At 42.9% G+C, this 17,230-nt stretch overlaps 2 protein-coding genes across 2 annotated transcripts; one reads left to right on the forward strand and one right to left on the reverse strand.

The window, feature by feature from the left end:
* Positions 1-3,807: 3,807 nt before the first annotated feature.
* On the reverse strand, positions 3,808-4,603 carry LOC138860521 (uncharacterized). The gene is made up of 2 exons (XM_070118110.1): positions 4,541-4,603; positions 3,808-4,344 (listed from the first exon to the last, which is right to left on the reverse strand). The coding sequence occupies exons 1-2, from the start codon at positions 4,601-4,603 to the stop codon at positions 3,808-3,810; spliced, it is 600 nt and encodes a 199-aa protein (XP_069974211.1).
* Positions 4,604-11,272: 6,669 nt separating this feature from the next.
* On the forward strand, positions 11,273-16,621 carry LOC113814635 (uncharacterized). Its single transcript, XM_070118111.1, has 2 exons — positions 11,273-15,617; positions 15,780-16,621. The coding sequence occupies exons 1-2, from the start codon at positions 11,273-11,275 to the stop codon at positions 16,619-16,621; spliced, it is 5,187 nt and encodes a 1,728-aa protein (XP_069974212.1).
* Positions 16,622-17,230: the final 609 nt, after the last annotated feature.

Genomic DNA, 17,230 nt, shown 5'->3' on the forward strand with positions numbered 1-17,230 from the left:
GATAATAACAATGATAATTTTAGAAATAATAATGACAATAATACACATTATAATAACAATAATAATGATACTATTATTTCTATTGTCATTATTAGTATGAAAATTATTAGAATAGAGTTCATTATTGCTATTATTGCAGTAATTATAAAAAAAATCATTATATTTATCATTTTATTATCATCATCATTATTGTTATTATCATCAAAATTATCATCATTATTGTTTATAATAAAGGAATTATCATGCAAATCATCATAATTACCTGAATGTCAAAATCATCATTATTATCATTTATAAGCGAAAAAGAGTTTTTTTTCACCTTTCTCTCATTAGGCTGAAATACGCTAGTTTTTGCCGTTTTTTCGACTCAAGCAGGGACAAAAGAAACATGAATTAACTTGGTTGTAAAATAAATGTACAGGAGATACGAATCCTCAAGTACAAACGAAATAAAACGAAGTATTAACTTAAGTCATAAAAAGGGAGAGTCACACTGGAGGGACAATCACAAAGGGCTGCTTGATCACCCACAAGATCAAGCAGAAATCAACAAACACGCATTAAGCGAAACAAAACAAACAACGATAAAGTACGTAAAGGTACTGAAAAAGATCTTTATTCCTGGAGGTACGGATCCTCAGGCAAGAATGAAAAGAAACTAAGTAATAACTTAGTTGTAAAATTGAATACACTGGAGGTACGGATCCTCAAGCAGTGTTCCTCTAAATCACTTGGTCCTAATGCTCTCAAACACTGGGAAATACACAAAAATGTTATGGGACTTCATGAAAGAGTGCGCCCTGCAGATAATAATGCAGCATGTCACGCTAAAGTCCAAAAGAGTCCAGTCGTCTCCTACACACAACCACGTCCCTTAGCTTGAGGAGATACTCAGCAATCCTGGTAAATCCGTGCGCGAAGTATATCCCAGGGTAAATCTGAGCGAGAGCACAACACAGGTAAAATTGCAACCGCAAAGGACCAAAGTGCGGGACAGAGGTCAGGACCGAAGTTATTCTCCTTTCCTCAACCACTAGTATATATATCCCGAAAGAAACCCACAGGCCAAGCCCCAGGCATGGCGCGAAAGAAGAAAATAGGCAAATGAAGTGTCTGAAGACCAAGCCGATAGTTCGACAATCCAAACAACCGAGACGAGAGAGGGGAGGGGTAAAACAGAAAAGTTCGGCAACGACCGTCACCTCCTTCGGTGGTTATGGCGACAATTTGGAGACGTCGACAAGAGGGACGAACATTAGAAAGAGATAAATAAGGAAAGGATACGGAGAAAATCAAACAGTTGTCTTAAAACTGTGCACTTCGGCCAAAACATATCAACAATAATTAGGTTTAAAAATAAATAAATAGCTATTTTAGCTTGGCAACTTCAACGCTATACAAGTAGTGAGTCTTGGTAAATATTACGTTTATGGTTATAAAAATAACCAAGTTCACATTATCACTACAACTAACATACATTCAACTCTGTCCTTCTAGACTGGTGGTTGGACTTGTAAAAAATATATATATAAATGAATAAGAAGCATGCAGGACTCGGTCGTAGGTGAAAAAAATACGTCTGCGGGATGTAACCGCACGTGGCACACGGCGGGGACTTCGTCTTTGGCGGCTTGTGATACGTTGGCCGAGGTTCATGGAGATGACATCATCCTTAGAGTCGGGACGTACGCAGCCGTACACTGCAACACCTCCCCCGGGCAGTGCGTCGCCTAAGTAGGGGACGGGTAAGACGAGTATCGCAGGAGAGACTCCTTAAACAACAGGTGTGTCTGTGAGGTACTCGTTCCATCTCTCGTGAGGTACGATCGTGAGACAGAAGGAAAGGCGCCCGAAGGGTTTCAGGAACCAGAGCAACGGTCGGCTCTGACGAAGTGTAGAGGGTGAAGACCATCACGTCAGCGAACATCTCAGGGTCCATCATCTCGGCAGTGCGGATCATCGGAAGGCGGGTGCGCATGGGGAGCGCGCCCGCACGCCAGTGCGGTCCATCGGAAGGCGGATGCGCATGGGGAGTTTGCCCGCACGCCAGTGTGGATCATCAGAAGGCGGGTGCGTCAGAGGACGCGCCCGCACGCCAGTACGGAACATCAGAAGGCGGGTACGCATGGGGAGCGCGCCCGCACGCCAGGTACGGTCAGAACTGCGGGGGCACATATGAGTGCGCCCGCACACCAGTGCGCAAGATCAGCTGGAGCCGTTATCATCATGGCACCATCACCTGTATAAAGAGCTGGCGAACAAATCGCCTTAGACCAAAGAGGGTGGAACCCTTTGGAGCCCTCAATGCGTCGTCGTCCGTGTCTGCGGACACGAGTGTATTAGACATACTGGGTTTATTCTTTGGGCCTAGCGTGTTCTAACACACACTGCATTATGAAGTGCATAAGTAACACACAACCATAAATGTTATTGATGCGAAGCCGACCGATCTGACCCAGTTGAGGATCTGACTTAAAATTAATTGATTAGTTGGCGTCGAGGGAGGCAATGTCTCCATATGTACAATTACCGCTTTCTCAGGCGATCTGAAAAGGGTGTCAACAGAGCTTACCCCAATAAGAGACCTCCTTGGAAGTCATGGGCTCGGTCCTGACATAGCTCTGTATGGACATTGCTCTGAGAAGCTGGGAGAGGAACCTCGGCGGTAAAATAGTATTAAGAAAACAAACAAACATCTTAAAACTAAATCATGAAACTAAGAAAACAAACAAAGTTAAGAATATATGCACAACATGCAAATTAAAAGAACAAAATGAAGAGGGAAACACATGATTAAGAGGGTGAAACTCTCAATCTTTCGGCACAAACATACAAAGGTTTATACAATAATAACAGTAAGAAAAATACAAAGTACTAAAATAACTCAAACCTGGTGTTACTCTAGACTACATAGGAAAGGCAGAGAAGATTAAGATGATAGGAAAGGGAGCTATTTACAGGAATACTCCGTAGAAAAGTTAAATTCCTACAGGTCTATACAAAGAACCACCTCTATGTTCCCGTCATGGGGAAAGAGCGTAGACCGACCTAAGCTCCGGGACACTGTCGATCGGGGTCTGAAAAGAAGCCAGAACTTGACCAAACTCAAAAAAAAAAAAAGCTGTACAGGGTTTTTGCAGACGTTCAGGACGAAAGCGCGACCCTGCCAGAAACGAAGGCAGAAGGCGAGAAAACCCGCGTGGCTCGAGGGCGGGTGTGAATACGAGAGGACAGGATCATTCCGCAGGACAGAAGCTGGCTGCTGGGCCCTGCCGCCGTCCATCTGGAGATGATCTGAAAAGTAGAAATAGATTAGAACAAAATAAGTAGAAGAAACAGGGCGACTGAACATTAGAAGGGGGAAAATGGGATTAGTAATGTGTCGTCGGGTTGACTACCGTCAAGGCTATTCCCCACTCCACGGGCAGGATGAAGGGAAGGCTCTGAAAAAGAACAGGCTGCAAGTGTGTTAGGATCCAAGTCATACAGGGTTATGTTACAGGACGGACTGGTAATCAACAGAGGGCAGCATGCATTCCGCTGGGGCTCTGAGAAAATAAATAAAGATAATGGTGAGTGGAAGAAAAGGAAAAGTGTCTTGCTCCCTACTCGTCCCAGTCAGACCCAGGGTCCCATGGTTTATCATGTACCCCCTCCGATGACGGGGCCGAAGATTCCGAATCCAAGAGGTCATCAGCACCGGGATCTTGTAAAGGTCCCATGTCCGATTCCGGGTCCGGAGGGGCTGTGCCGTCCAAAAGGGGAAACTCGTCCGGAGGGACGAATTCCGCAGTGACCCGAAATGCTTTAAATTGATTTGGGAGCAAAGGGACTTCTTACCACATAATCCACGGGCCCGAGCTTTTTCAAGACCCGGACTTGCCCTAACCATTGGGGACCCAGTCCGTGACTGGGGTGCAGGATAACGCTGCGATGCACAAAGACCAGATCCCCCTCGTTATACTCCCGCGGTCGAGCCTGCCGCCTTTGATCGTGATCGGCGGTCCAACGCTCACGAGCCTTTCGGGCGGCCTCACCAGCGGCCACCCGAGCTGCTCGGAGTTTCGATGTTAATGAGGGCAAGGCCCCTTCGCCATAGATTACGTGGTTTGATCCCACGAGCGGAAAATGACTATCCCGACCTGTGAGAAGGTACAAAGGGACGTCGTTTACGCTCCGGTGTATGGAGGAATTGATGGCAAACCTCACATACGGTAATAGATCGCCCCAACAATCAGGACCATCCATTTGGAGCATGCTCGGGGCGTCCTTGACCACCCGATTCACCCTCTCCACCATATTGTTGGCTTGCGGATGGTAGACTGTAGTGAAGAGCGACTTCACCTGGAGGTGATGACAGATGTCAGAAAGGAGACGATTGCGAAATTCAAGGCCGTTATCTGATAACAGGGTCCGCGGGGGACCGTACCGAGTAACGAATTCCGCAAGAAACACGTCTGCTACGGTTTGGGCGTCCTTCGATGCCAACGGGAACAGCTCGACAAACCGGGTAAGATGGTCAATCAACACAAGGACGTACTTGTTTCCACGCGCCGAAGGGGTAAGAGTGAGGATATCCACGGAGCTCCGCGACGTCCGGCATGGACTGTAGTGGGGTTCGGGCGATCGGCCCTTTCCTCTATTGACATGCCGTGCATGAAGCGACATATCTCCGGGATGCGGCCAACATCCCGGGAAAGTAAAAAGGATCCCTTAGTCGCTGATACGTCCTGTGGACGCCCCGATGTCCGGCGGACGGTACGGCATGGACCGCATCCAAAGCAGCGCCGCGCAGCGACCTTGGAATCACGAGCTGAAGCAGAGCTCGTTCATTATCGGACTCGGTCCCGAAGTTCGAATTGGTCTCTCTGATGACGCTCCACCATGTCTGGTTGCAGCAAGGGCTATCAAGGTCAGCAATGGCTGCGATCTGACGACTGAGCAAGTCCGGGACGTGGTGGACCCGACCCGGCTTATAAAGAAGCTCGAAGTCGTAAAATGTCAGTTCGTGAGCCCATCGCGTCATCCTTACCGAGGCAGTTGGCTTGCGGAAGACTGATACCAACGGCCTGTGATCTGTAAAGATACGGAATCGTCTCCCATAAAGGTAAAGGTGATAATGCCTAGTGCTCTCGACAACAGCGAGGGCTTCCAGATCGATGGTCGGGTACCTGGTCTCGGCATCCCTAAGCTTCCGAGAAAAATATGCAACAGGGTGGAGTTCCCCAACCTTATCCAGCTGCATAAGGCAAGCACCGATCGCCGTGCCTGAAGCATCGGTGTGAAGCTCAAAGGGCTTCTCAAAATTTGGTTGGATCAAGCAAGGCGCGGTGGCAAGCGCCTGCTTAAGCCGTTCAAAAGCCTCCTGCTGAGGTTTGCTCCATGAAAATTTTGTATCTTTTTTCAGGAGCCGAGTCAAAGGAGATGCGACCCTTGCGTAAGTGGGCACCAGTTGCTCCCAAGAACTGGCGAACTGGTGGTGGTTACGTGGTGTCTTTATGGCTCGTATCACTGTAACCTTGTCAGGGTCAGGCAAAACACCATCCAGTGTAATCCAAAAAACGAAGTGTCGGTCGCGAAGCGACACTTTGAAAGGTTAAGCCTGAACCCTGCTCCAGCGAGCAACTACAACACGGCATCAAGGTGAGATAGGTGCTGCTCAAACCCTGCATTGTATATTACGACGTCGTCAAGATATGCCAGCGCGTGGTGGCCCAACACTGGGTTGAGAACGGCGGCGATAGCCCTCTGAAAAGTTGACGGGGCCGTCGTCAATCCAAAGGGTATACGCGAAAACTGAAACAGACGGACGCCGTCCGAGAAAGCTGTCTTTTCTCGGTCCCTCTCATCCACCTCAACAGTCCAGTATGCGCTTTTAGCGTCGAGGACACTAAACCAAGATTTACTCGCCAGCTGATCAATGACAGCGTCCATCCTGGGTATGGGATACGCATCTGAAACTGTTTTCGCGTTCAAAGCACGGTAGTCAACGCAAAAGCATGTCGAACCATCCTTCTTTTTCACTAGAACAACGGGAGAGAGCCATGGTGAGCAAGAAAGCATCTTGTCGCCCTCCGCACGGATGTACTGCTGCGTACTCTCGGGGAGGCGCCACTGTTTCACACGGACGGGTTGGTCGTCCGTGGTTTTGATTTTATGCTTCATGTGTGGCACCACACCTGGAGGCAGCCCTTCGATGAACAGATCCGGGTAACGATCAAGTACCTGGACAAGTTGTTCACGTTGGACTGACGACAGGTGAGCAAGATCCACCCGGCGAACACCAACTGCCCCTACTGATGAGGGGAGTTCCTCGTTCTCGAAAGAACATACCGGGAAAACCTCAAACTCGTCCGTGTTATAGCCAAAATCATTGAGTCCATGTACAAAATCAAACCTGTCCTCCAAGTCCGCCATCAGACTATCCGGTTCGCTTCCATCATCGATGGGAGTCGAAGAAGCCATGTCTAAAGCTCCCCCGGAGGATAAGCCCACATCTTCCGGGTTGACGCCGGAATCCTGGTCCATGGATTCCGCGTCGTATTCGAGACGATCAAGTGAAACCTCCACGATCGCCGCATAGCAGAGGACGAATCCTTGCTCGATCTCAACCGGAACTGTCTGATCGTTGACGACCCAAACGTCAACCTCTGGTTGGGAGAGGTCCACCAACAAGCGAGGTACCAGGACCTTGGCTGTGTCGCTATCAACACAAGCCAGTCCGCCCTTCAAGCCGTTCACAAGGCATCGCACGAATCACCCCGCCCGAGGGGGCGATTCGTGCGCATCTCTCCGCGCGCATCTCATCGCACCTTCCCGGTCTCCGCCGCTCGTACTACAGCAACGTAGCACGGCCTCTGGCTCGTGGTATGTCAGGATGCCGAGGGACCCGGCACCCGAGAACGAAACCCCGAGTCGGACTCCATTAAAACTAGCAGATCTGGCCCCTGAAACAGGGGAGAGGTTCAACTTAAAACCTCCGCAGCAGGTCCACGCCTATCAGCACCTCTGCTGGAAACCTAGTGTCGTCGTTCACCACGAACACTGAGTGCTGGCACTAACAAGCTCGGGAAAATTTAAACTCAAGGGTTGCTCTGCCCTTGATGTCCCGTGCGGCCCCAGATGCCCCCCTAAGGTCGCGTGGGTGCAGTGAGAGCGGGGTGTTGGAAATCCTCCTGAAACAAGACTCCTTCACCACCGTTGCCTCACTTCCCGAGTCAAGAAAGGCCAAGACCTTAGTCCCAGCAACCACACAATTCAACAGCGCCTGAAACTGTGCCTCGGGAAGCTCCGGTTCCGTGGAATTGTCGCTCCCCTCGGCGCCCGCATCATCATTGTCCCTGACAGTGGCTCATTGTGGTTGCAGTTGTGTTCTGTTGGGCGGTGCCCTACAGTTCTGCCCGTAAAAAGCACCGCCCAGCCACATGCCCTCGGCGGCCACACCGGGTGCACTGATTACCTTCTCGCACCGCACGACACTCGGAGGCGTCATGCGTAGTCACCTGATGGTAGGGACACCAGCGTCAGGGTTCTCGAGTGCGTACGGATAACTCTGCTAGGGGATCAACCGGAGATCGACCCTCGCGAGGAGCAGAAGAGCGAGGTTTAGGCCCTGCCTCACTCGAGAAACTGACCAATGGTTTCTCTACCCGCCCGGCATAGTGCCGATGGTGCCAAGCTTTTTGGGCTGCTTCGACCATCCGGTAAAGTGGCTGATCCTCTATCAACACGAGCTTTTCCCTCAGCCAGAGCGGGAGTACTTGGAGAAAAGTCCTCATCAGAGGTTCAGCTGGCCCAAGTTCACCAGGATAGTCGCGCATGCCTTGGTATACTACGGTCTCGATCGCGAGATAGAAGTCCCTAGGGGAAGTGTCGCCGAGTACGTACGACCCCAAATGCCGTAGGTACTCCTTCGACGAGCACGTCCCCCGGAGACGTTGTCGAAGGGTTTCCTTAAACTCGTCCCAGGTCCCAATCCCGTCAAAAACTGGGGAGTTAACGACTATATCCGCCGTCCCCCTACAACTACCACGGGCGGCGCGGATCAGAGCCTCATTCGTGCCATAAGGATGGGCTTGCTCAATGTGCCGCAACCATATTTCCAATTCCTGATTCCTCCGAAGAGGCTGGCTAGATGGGACCTCTGCCCGGTAAGGCGGAATCGGGCCATGCAGGGTTATACCTTGATCTAAGGGACGCGGGTTGATGGGCGCTCGCTGAGATGAGTGGTCAGTCGTGACCGCATGCACCCCCACTTCTACCTACGATGCAGAGGCTGCAGCTGGTGAACGAGTGTACGGTTCAGATGCCCTGGGCTCCAGTAATCGCACGATATTGGCGTACTGCCTTTCCAGGGTACTGAACCGAGAATTCAGCCGTTCGAATTTGTCCACCAGCTCCCCATACTTCGAGAGCGAGAGGTGATCACGGGGCTCTAGCCTTTGCCCCAAAGTCAAAGATTGAGCGTTATCTCCTCGATGAAACTCGGGGCCCTCATAAAGGGTGTTAGCAGAGGATCCCGAGCACTCATTAGTGGGTTTTCCTTGGACGGTATTGCGTGTGCAAGGCATTTTTGCGTCCCAGCACTTGCTCTACAACCCGTTACTTAGCTTACGATAGACTTGCACAAAGGCTTGACCAGACACTTTATAAAAAAGAATAACTCTTCTCTCCCACCGCTGCCTACCAAAAAGACAGTTGTAGCGGGATGTAGACCCAGTAGACTTAAGTTGTCTGGTTGAGTCCGGGCTCAACCGAGAATATGGAGATTTTGCTCAAGGGAAAAGATTCGTCTGCAATGAACAGATGTAGGGTTCCAAGCCTACGGCATGCTGCCACCACCCGATTAGTAGGTTCGGAAACCGTGTGTGTTGTGTAAGTGGGTGTAGACGTTGTGTAAGAAAAGGGTGGAAGGAAAGTACAGGATGCATGTACTAAATGTTGGATGTGTAGGTGTGTAGATGTGAAGAGGGAGATAGCGTAGGCTGAGCGTCTGCGTGGACGTGTTTCGAAGAAAAAAGCAAGATCATAGAATTCTTAATACTCATTATAATAAAAATAATAATGATATTATTATTTCTATTGTCATTATTAGAATGCAAATTATTAAAATAGAGGTCATTATTGCAATTATTGCAGTAATGATCAAAAGTATCATTATGATACTCATTTTATTATTATTATCATCATTATAGTCATTATTCTTATGATTATCATCATTATAGTCATTATAGTCATGATTATCATTATTATCATTATCATTATTGCAGTTATAATGATTATTATGCTAATTATTACTGTCATTTTTATCATTATAACTATAATGATAACAATAATGATACTTTTAAAATAATAATGACAATAATACTCATTATGGCAAAAATAATATTATTATTATTTCTATTGTCATTATTAGTATGAAAATTATTAGAATAGAGTTCAAATATTGATATTATTGCAGTAATTATCAAAATTATCATTATAATCCTCATTTTATTATTATTATCATTATTATTGTCATTATCATCATTATTGTTATTAATAAAAGCATTATCATAATTATCTGAATTTATGATAAAATCATCAAAATTATCATTTAAATGCGAAAAAGGTTTTTTCAACCTTTCTCTCATAAGGCTGTAATACGCTAGATTTTCCCGTTTTTCTTTTGGAATTTTATTAGTTTTAGCCTTTATTTCATTATAATTGGACTCTATGATTATTATTATCATCATTATGAACATTATTGTCATTATTCTTATGACTATCATCATTATTGTCATTATCGTCATGATTATCATTATTATCATAATCAATATTGATATCATAATAATTATTATGCTAATTATTACTGTCATTTTCATCCTTAAAACTATTTTTATAATAATAATATTAATAATAATTCTAGAAATAATAATGACATAAATAATCACTATAATAACAATAACAATGATATTATTATTATTTCTATTGCCATTATTTTAGCATTATTGCTATATTGCAGTAATTATCAAAATTATCATTATAATTACCATTTTATTATTATTATCATCATTATTATTGTCATTATCATCATAATTATCATCGTTATAGTTAATAATAAAGGCATTATCATGAAAATCATAATAATTACCTGAATTTCTGATAAATTCATCATAATTATCATTTAAAAGCGAAAATGTTTTTTTTTTCGACTTTTCTCTCAAAAGGCTGCAGATTCTGCCGTTTTTTCGACTTTTAGTTTTAGCCTTTATTTCATTATAAATGGACTCTATGATTATTATTAGCATAATTATCATCATTATTGTCATTATTCTTATGATTATCATCATTATAGTCATTATCGTCATGACTATCATTATCATTCTCTCAGTTTTAATGATTATTATGCTAATTATTACGGTCATTTTCATTATAACTATTTTTATAATGATAATAACAATAATTATATTTATAGAATTAATAATGACAATAACAAGAATTATGATATCATTATTATTTCTACTGTCATTATTGGTATAAAAATTATTAGAATAGAGTTCATTATTGCTATTATTGCAGTAATTATCAAAATTATCAATATAATAATTATTATTATTATTATTATCATCATTATTATTTTCATTATCATCATAATTATCATTATTATTGGTATTAATGAGGGCATTATCATGAAAATCATTATATTACCTGAATGCATGCTAAAATCATAATTATCATTAAAAAGCGAAAAACGTTTTTTTCGACCTTTCTCTCAAAAGGCTGTAATACGCTAGATTTTGCCGTTTTTTTCGACTTTTGGAATTTTATTAGTTTTAGCCTTATTTCCTTATAAATGGACTCTATGATTATTATTGTTAAATATGTTAGTTACCCCTAATGCTCAGAACATTACGTTTTCTGTGTTTACCCTCAGTTCCTTTGTTTTTATTTCTTCTTTATAGAATATCTATATTTTTGTTGAGTAGAATACATATTTTTCTGAATTTGAATTAGAGAAATACTATATTTTAATGTAGTTTTATATCAGAGAAAAGGTACTTATATTCCACATATATTTTTATGTATGAATACTCGTTGCAATAAAGGCCACTACGTGGCACTGCCAGGTCAGCACTGTTTCAGTCAACAACCCCCAGCCCTTTGATCCTGCTTCTACATCATGTTTTGTTGCCAAGTGTGGGTCTCGTGAGGCCGTTTCCCAAATTTTTGGTGCCCAGACCCGGGAAGCTTTAGATATAGAGTCGTCGCCCGGACAAGTAAGGTAACAAACATGGCAGAGTCACTTGAAGCATTGAAGAGGAAAAGGGCTGCATCAAGAGGTTGGTTGACAAGAGCTGTACAGAACCTCCAGGAGGTTTTAAATGATAACAACAGTAATTATGAGAAGTTAGATCAAGTTGCTGCTGAATTTGATAAGAGGCTAATATTGTTGGATGAGGCGCAGACAGCTGTTGAAGTAGAACTTGTTAATCCTGATGATTTAGATGCAGACCTTGATGAAGCAAGTAATTTTCGCAAAGCTGCAACAAATGTTAGATTTGAGGTCACCATGCGAATGAAGAGAGCTAATGATGGCAGTGACAGTGACAAAGGCTCTGTCTCCAGTATGAGCACCTCAGATGCAAAGCTGCCAAAGCTAGAGCTTCCCAAATATGATGGTGATCTGACCCAATGGCAGTCATTTTGGGATAGATTTACAGCCTCAATAGACAGGACTGACATACCTGTTATTACTAAGTTCACTTATTTACAATCAGTGTTACAAGGAAAAGCATTGTCTGCCATCCGAGGAGTAACACTCACTGTTCCAAATTACAAGGTTGCATGTGATATATTGAAGAACAGATTTGGCCGACCTCAAATAATCATAAATGCACATATTCATGCACTAATGAATATCTCTGTAGCTCCTAAAATAAGAGGAGCAAATTATGTTGAATCGCTGTGGAATCTTCTAGACCAACTCCATTGGCATGTAAGAAGTTTGGAGAGCTTTGGCATTAATAATAAACAATTTGGCGTGGTGTTAACTCCATTGGTCTTGGGTCGTCTGCCTCAAGAGATAAGATTGGAATGGTCAAGGGAATCTACAAATCATGAAGGTGACCTGGAATGGCTGCTGACGTTCCTGCAGAAGGAGATAAGCCGTCGAGAGAGATCTGAAACTTTCCCGGACGTTGGGATGGGGAAGCCTGAACGACGATTTGTGGACTCGGAGAAAAGAAGAGTGGCTTCTGCATCGGCTCTTCACACCTCATCTGAAGTAGGATCTTCTTATTGTGCTTTCTGCAGCAAGAAACACAAGTCTGAGAAGTGCTGGGATATCCTGAAGCTCCCTTTGAAGGAACGTGAAGAAAAAATCAAAGCTGCCCATTTGTGTTTCAAGTGTTTGAGTAAGGGGCATATTTCCAGTGGTTGTCAAAGCAAGTGTTCTAAGTGTAATGGCAATCATAATTTTCTTCTGTGTAGATCAAAGGGCACAGGAAGCACAGAAAAGGCTATGGAAAAAAGTGTGAGTGATCAGAAGGTTAGTGATATTGTAGAACCTTCTGAAAATTGCAGTCCCCAAGTGAATCATGTTGGTGTGACTCTTAGCAAGTGTAATGTGTTGACGAAGACTAGCTGTGTGCTACAGACAGCTAGAGTTAAAGTGTTTGGCGAGTCAGGTGCTTGTTGTGAAGCCACCTTGTTGTTTGATACAGGCTCTGATAGATCTTATGTGTCCAGTAATCTTGTGAAGAAAGTTAAGCCCAAGTGGGTGAGCTCAGAACCTGTGTCATATGCTGCTTTTGGAGGTAGTAAGTCTCCTCCAGGTAAACAGAGTAATATTTTTGACTTGCAATTAGTAGGTTTACATGGTGCAAAACATTTAATGGCTTTAGAGATTCCAAAGGTTTGTGCACCATTGACTAGACCCTGTATTCCTAGTAATTTGGTTGATGCATTTTCTGATTTTCAACTTGCTGATGGTTACAAGAATAATAGTCACCTGAATATAGACATACTTGTAGGTTTGGATGCTTATTGGGGATTTATGGATCCTGAAATTAAGCCACATCAGAGTAATGGATTAGTAGCCCAAAAGTCTGTATTTGGTTGGGTGTTATCTGGTTCATGGAAGGTTCCTACTATCAGCAACTGTGAGTCTACACAAATGTTGTGTATAGGAAATGTGACAGATTCTGATTTACGTGAGTTTTGGGATTTAGAATCTGTTGGCATAACTCAAAAGGAAGCTGTTCCTAGCCCATTTACCTCAGACCCTGTTTTGAAGCAATTTTGTGAAAATGTTAAGTTTGAAGAGGGACGCTATGAAGTAGGCTTACCTTGGAAGTCGGATGACTGCAAGAAGAATCTTATGAATAATGAGGGAATTGCTAGGAAAAGGTTGCAAGGATTAGGGCGTAAGTTAGATAAGGACCCAGAGCTTCAGAAACAATATTCTAACGTGTTTACTGATTATGAACAAGAGGGAATAATTGAAGAAGTCCCTTCAAGTGAAGTTGTAAGTTCTCAGCCTACATATTATATGCCTCATCGTCCAGTTGTCAAAGAGAGCAGTTCTTCAACTAAGGTCAGACCAGTTTTTGATGCTTCTGCAACTAGTTATAATGGCACTTCTTTAAATGATTGTCTTGAGTCTGGTCCTTCACTTAACGCTGATCTTGTGAAAGTATTGGTTCGTTTCAGAAAGTGGAAGGTTGCATTGACTGCTGATATTACAAAGGCATTCTTGCAGATTTGTGTTCGGCCAGAAGACCGAGATGTTCATCGCTTTTTGTGGAAATGCAAAGACTCCATGAGAATGATGAGGTTTGTTCGTGTTCCCTTTGGTAATACAAGTAGCCCTTTTTTGCTAAATGCCACCATTAAATACCACTTACAGTCTTATCCTGATACTGAAGTAGTAAAAGAGTTAAAGGAAAACCTTTATGTAGATGATTGGCTGTCAGGGGTGGACACTGCTGAGGAAGCTTGTGAGAAGTTTAAAGAAGCTCAAAGTATTTTGGCTGAAGCTGGGTTCCCTCTTTCTAAATGGCACTCAAATTGTAAATTGTTTGCAACAAAGTTTAATGATAAAATTGATCATGGTGATGAACATGAATCCACAAAGGTTTTAGGTATGAAGTGGTTATCCTTGTCAGATCAGTTTGTTTTTAAAGGTATTGATTTAGACCTGGAGACACATTTGGTGTCAACCAAAAGAGCAATTCTTAGTCTCATAGCCAGGCTTTTTGACCCACTTGGTTTGATTAGTCCCTTTGTCATGTATGCTAAAATCCTCTTTCAAGACATATGGAGACTTGGGCTTGATTGGGATGAGTTACTACCTAAAGAGGTGCAAAATAAGTTTCAGAATTGGGTTAAGAGCATTGCTGCTCTAAAATATTGGAAGATTAATCGTTGCTATTTCCCAGAAATGTCCTGGAAAGAGTTGTCTGGTGTAGAACTCTATGCCTTTGGTGATGCTTCAGAGAAAGGGTATGGAGCTTGCGTGTACTTGAGAGTTCCTCTTGTGGATGGAACATACCAGGTGTCATTAGTGGTAGCAAGGTCAAGGGTAGCACCTATAAAGAGGGTCACTTTACCTCGACTAGAATTGCTTGGTGCTTTACTTTGTGCTAGACTCTTAGATTTTGTGAAGTCTGCCCTCTGTCTCGATAAGACTGTGACTTATTGTTGTTGGACAGACTCAAAGGTTGCTCTTGCATGGATAAAGGGTAATCCTTGTAGATGGAAGGTGTTTGTGTCAAATAGAGTTGTTGAAATTCAGAGTCTTACCTCCCCATGCCACTGGTACCATTGTCCAGGTAAAGAAAATCCTGTTGATCTAGTGTCTAGAGGGGCGTTAGCCGAACCCCTTGTTAATTCTACTTTATGGATAAATGGCCCTTCTTGGTTGTCTGAACCTTTAACTCTAAGTGATAAAGGAGAAACTGTAGAGTTACCTGTTGAAGAAAGTTGCAGTAAAGGAAATATTTCTTGTGTATCTGTAAACTCTCCTAACATATTTGAGTTTGAGAGATGGAGTAACTTCAATAAGGCACGTTGTGTGGTGGCTTGGGTTATGAGATTTATTAATAATGTCCGACCTCATTCTGTGAAGATGTCAGGTCCCTTGTCTCCTGCTGAGTTAGCAGTGGCCAAGACCAAATTGTTCTACTGTGTACAGAGAGAGAATTTTGTTCAGGAAATTGCAGACTTGAAAAAGGGTAAATCTCCTTCAATGGGTTCTCCTTTGTGTAGTTTAGATCCTTTTGTAGATGATGAAGGCCTATTGAGAATTAAGGGACGTTTGGAGAATGCTGATTTAAGTTTTGAAAGTAAACATCCTGTTATTATTCCTTCAGGTCATGTTGCTAAGCTCTTGGTTCAATTTCAGCATATTTTTCTGAAGCATGCTGGAGTAGGGACCATTGTGTCTACTTTAAGAGGCAGCTACTGGATTTTGGGAGTCAGGAGAATTGCTAAAACTGTTTGTAGAATGTGTGTTAAGTGTAAGAGGTATGATTCTAGGGCTTGTAGTCAGCCTGTTGCACCTCTACCAGGATTAAGAGTTAAGATTGCTCCTCCCTTCACTGTGACAGGTCTTGATTATGCTGGTCCTCTCTTTTGTATTGATTTGCCGTCAAAGAAATTGTACATTTTGTTGTTTACTTGAGCAGTAGTAAGAGCAGTGCACCTAGAACTAACTGATTCATTATCTCTTTCTGATTGCATGCTTGCAATACGTAGATTTGCAGCACGAAGAGGTCTTCCTTCTGTTTTTTACTCAGATAATGCCAAAACATTTGTGAGTGCAGCTCGTCAACTTCAGCAAGAATATGGACCATTGTCTCCTCAATGGAAATTCATTGTTCCCCGTTCTCCATGGTGGGGAGGTTGGTGGGAGCGTTTGATTAGGTCTGTTAAGTCAGCTTTGAGGAAGACAATAGGGGTTAAATGTTTGTCAAAAATTGAGTTAGAGACCACCATTCAAGAAATTGAGGCTTGTGTGAATTCTAGACCCTTAACATATGTTGGAGATGAACCTGATGTTTCTAATCCTTTGACTCCCTCACAATTTCTCATTGGACGTAATGCTGGACTTCAACTCGAGGTTAATGATCAGCCTTCATGTATCACCGGAAAGGATTTGATTATCCGAGAAAGTATTCGCCAGCAACAACTTGATAAGTTTTGGAAATTATGGAGCAATGATTATCTAAGAAACTTGCCACCTGTTGTGAAGGGATTTGTGCAAAAATGTAATGTAAAGAAAGGTGCTATTGTCCTTGTCAGAGAAGACTATGTTCCTAGGCTAAAATGGCCATTAGGTGTTGTAACAGAAGTATTCCCAGGTAATGATAATATCATTAGGAGTGTCATGGTAAAAACTGACAAAGGAGTAATTAATAGACCAGTGCAGAAGTTGCATGATCTTGAAATGTATAGTGATCTTTATGAAGATTCTGATGAAGATTTGAGAGAATCTATCTCAGGGGAAATTGTTAAATCATCAGTTCCTGGAAACAATGAAAATAGTGCCTCTGAACCTTGTAAAGAGAGTTGTTTAAACCCTACTTCCTTTAGTCAGCGGGGTCGTGCCATAAAACCCCCAAATAAACTTGACTTGTAATAATATGCTGTAATTAGTTTAGTTGTTCTAATTTCTTAAGGTTGAAATTAAGATAAGTTTGTGAGTCTTATAGTATAAATGAGTTTACTGAAGCAATTTCCAAGGAGAAATCTGTCCTACTACTATTTCTCAGGATTTTATTACCTCATTTAAGTACATTTAGTCTATGATAGGAGTAAGTACTCCTATGGTGGGGAGTATGTTAAATATGTTAGTTACCCCTAATGCTCAGAACATTACGTTTTCTGTGTTTACCCTCAGTTCCTTTGTTTTTATTTCTTCTTTATAGAATATCTATATTTTTGTTGAGTAGAATACATATTTTTCTGAATTTGAATTAGAGAAATACTATATTTTAATGTAGTTTTATATCAGAGAAAAGGTACTTATTTTCCACATATATTTTTATGTATGAATACTCGTTGCAATAAAGGCCACTACGTGGCACTGCCAGGTCAGCACTGTTTCAGTCAACAACCCCCAGCCCTTTGATCCTGCTTCTACATCATGTTTTGTTGCCAAGTGTGGGTCTCGTGAGGCCGTTTCCCACAATTATTATCATCATTATTGTCATTATCCTTATGATTATCATCATTATAGTCATTATAG

This window comes from Penaeus vannamei, chromosome 41 (assembly GCF_042767895.1).
Source record: "Penaeus vannamei isolate JL-2024 chromosome 41, ASM4276789v1, whole genome shotgun sequence".
Lineage (NCBI taxonomy): Eukaryota > Metazoa > Arthropoda > Malacostraca > Decapoda > Penaeidae > Penaeus > Penaeus vannamei.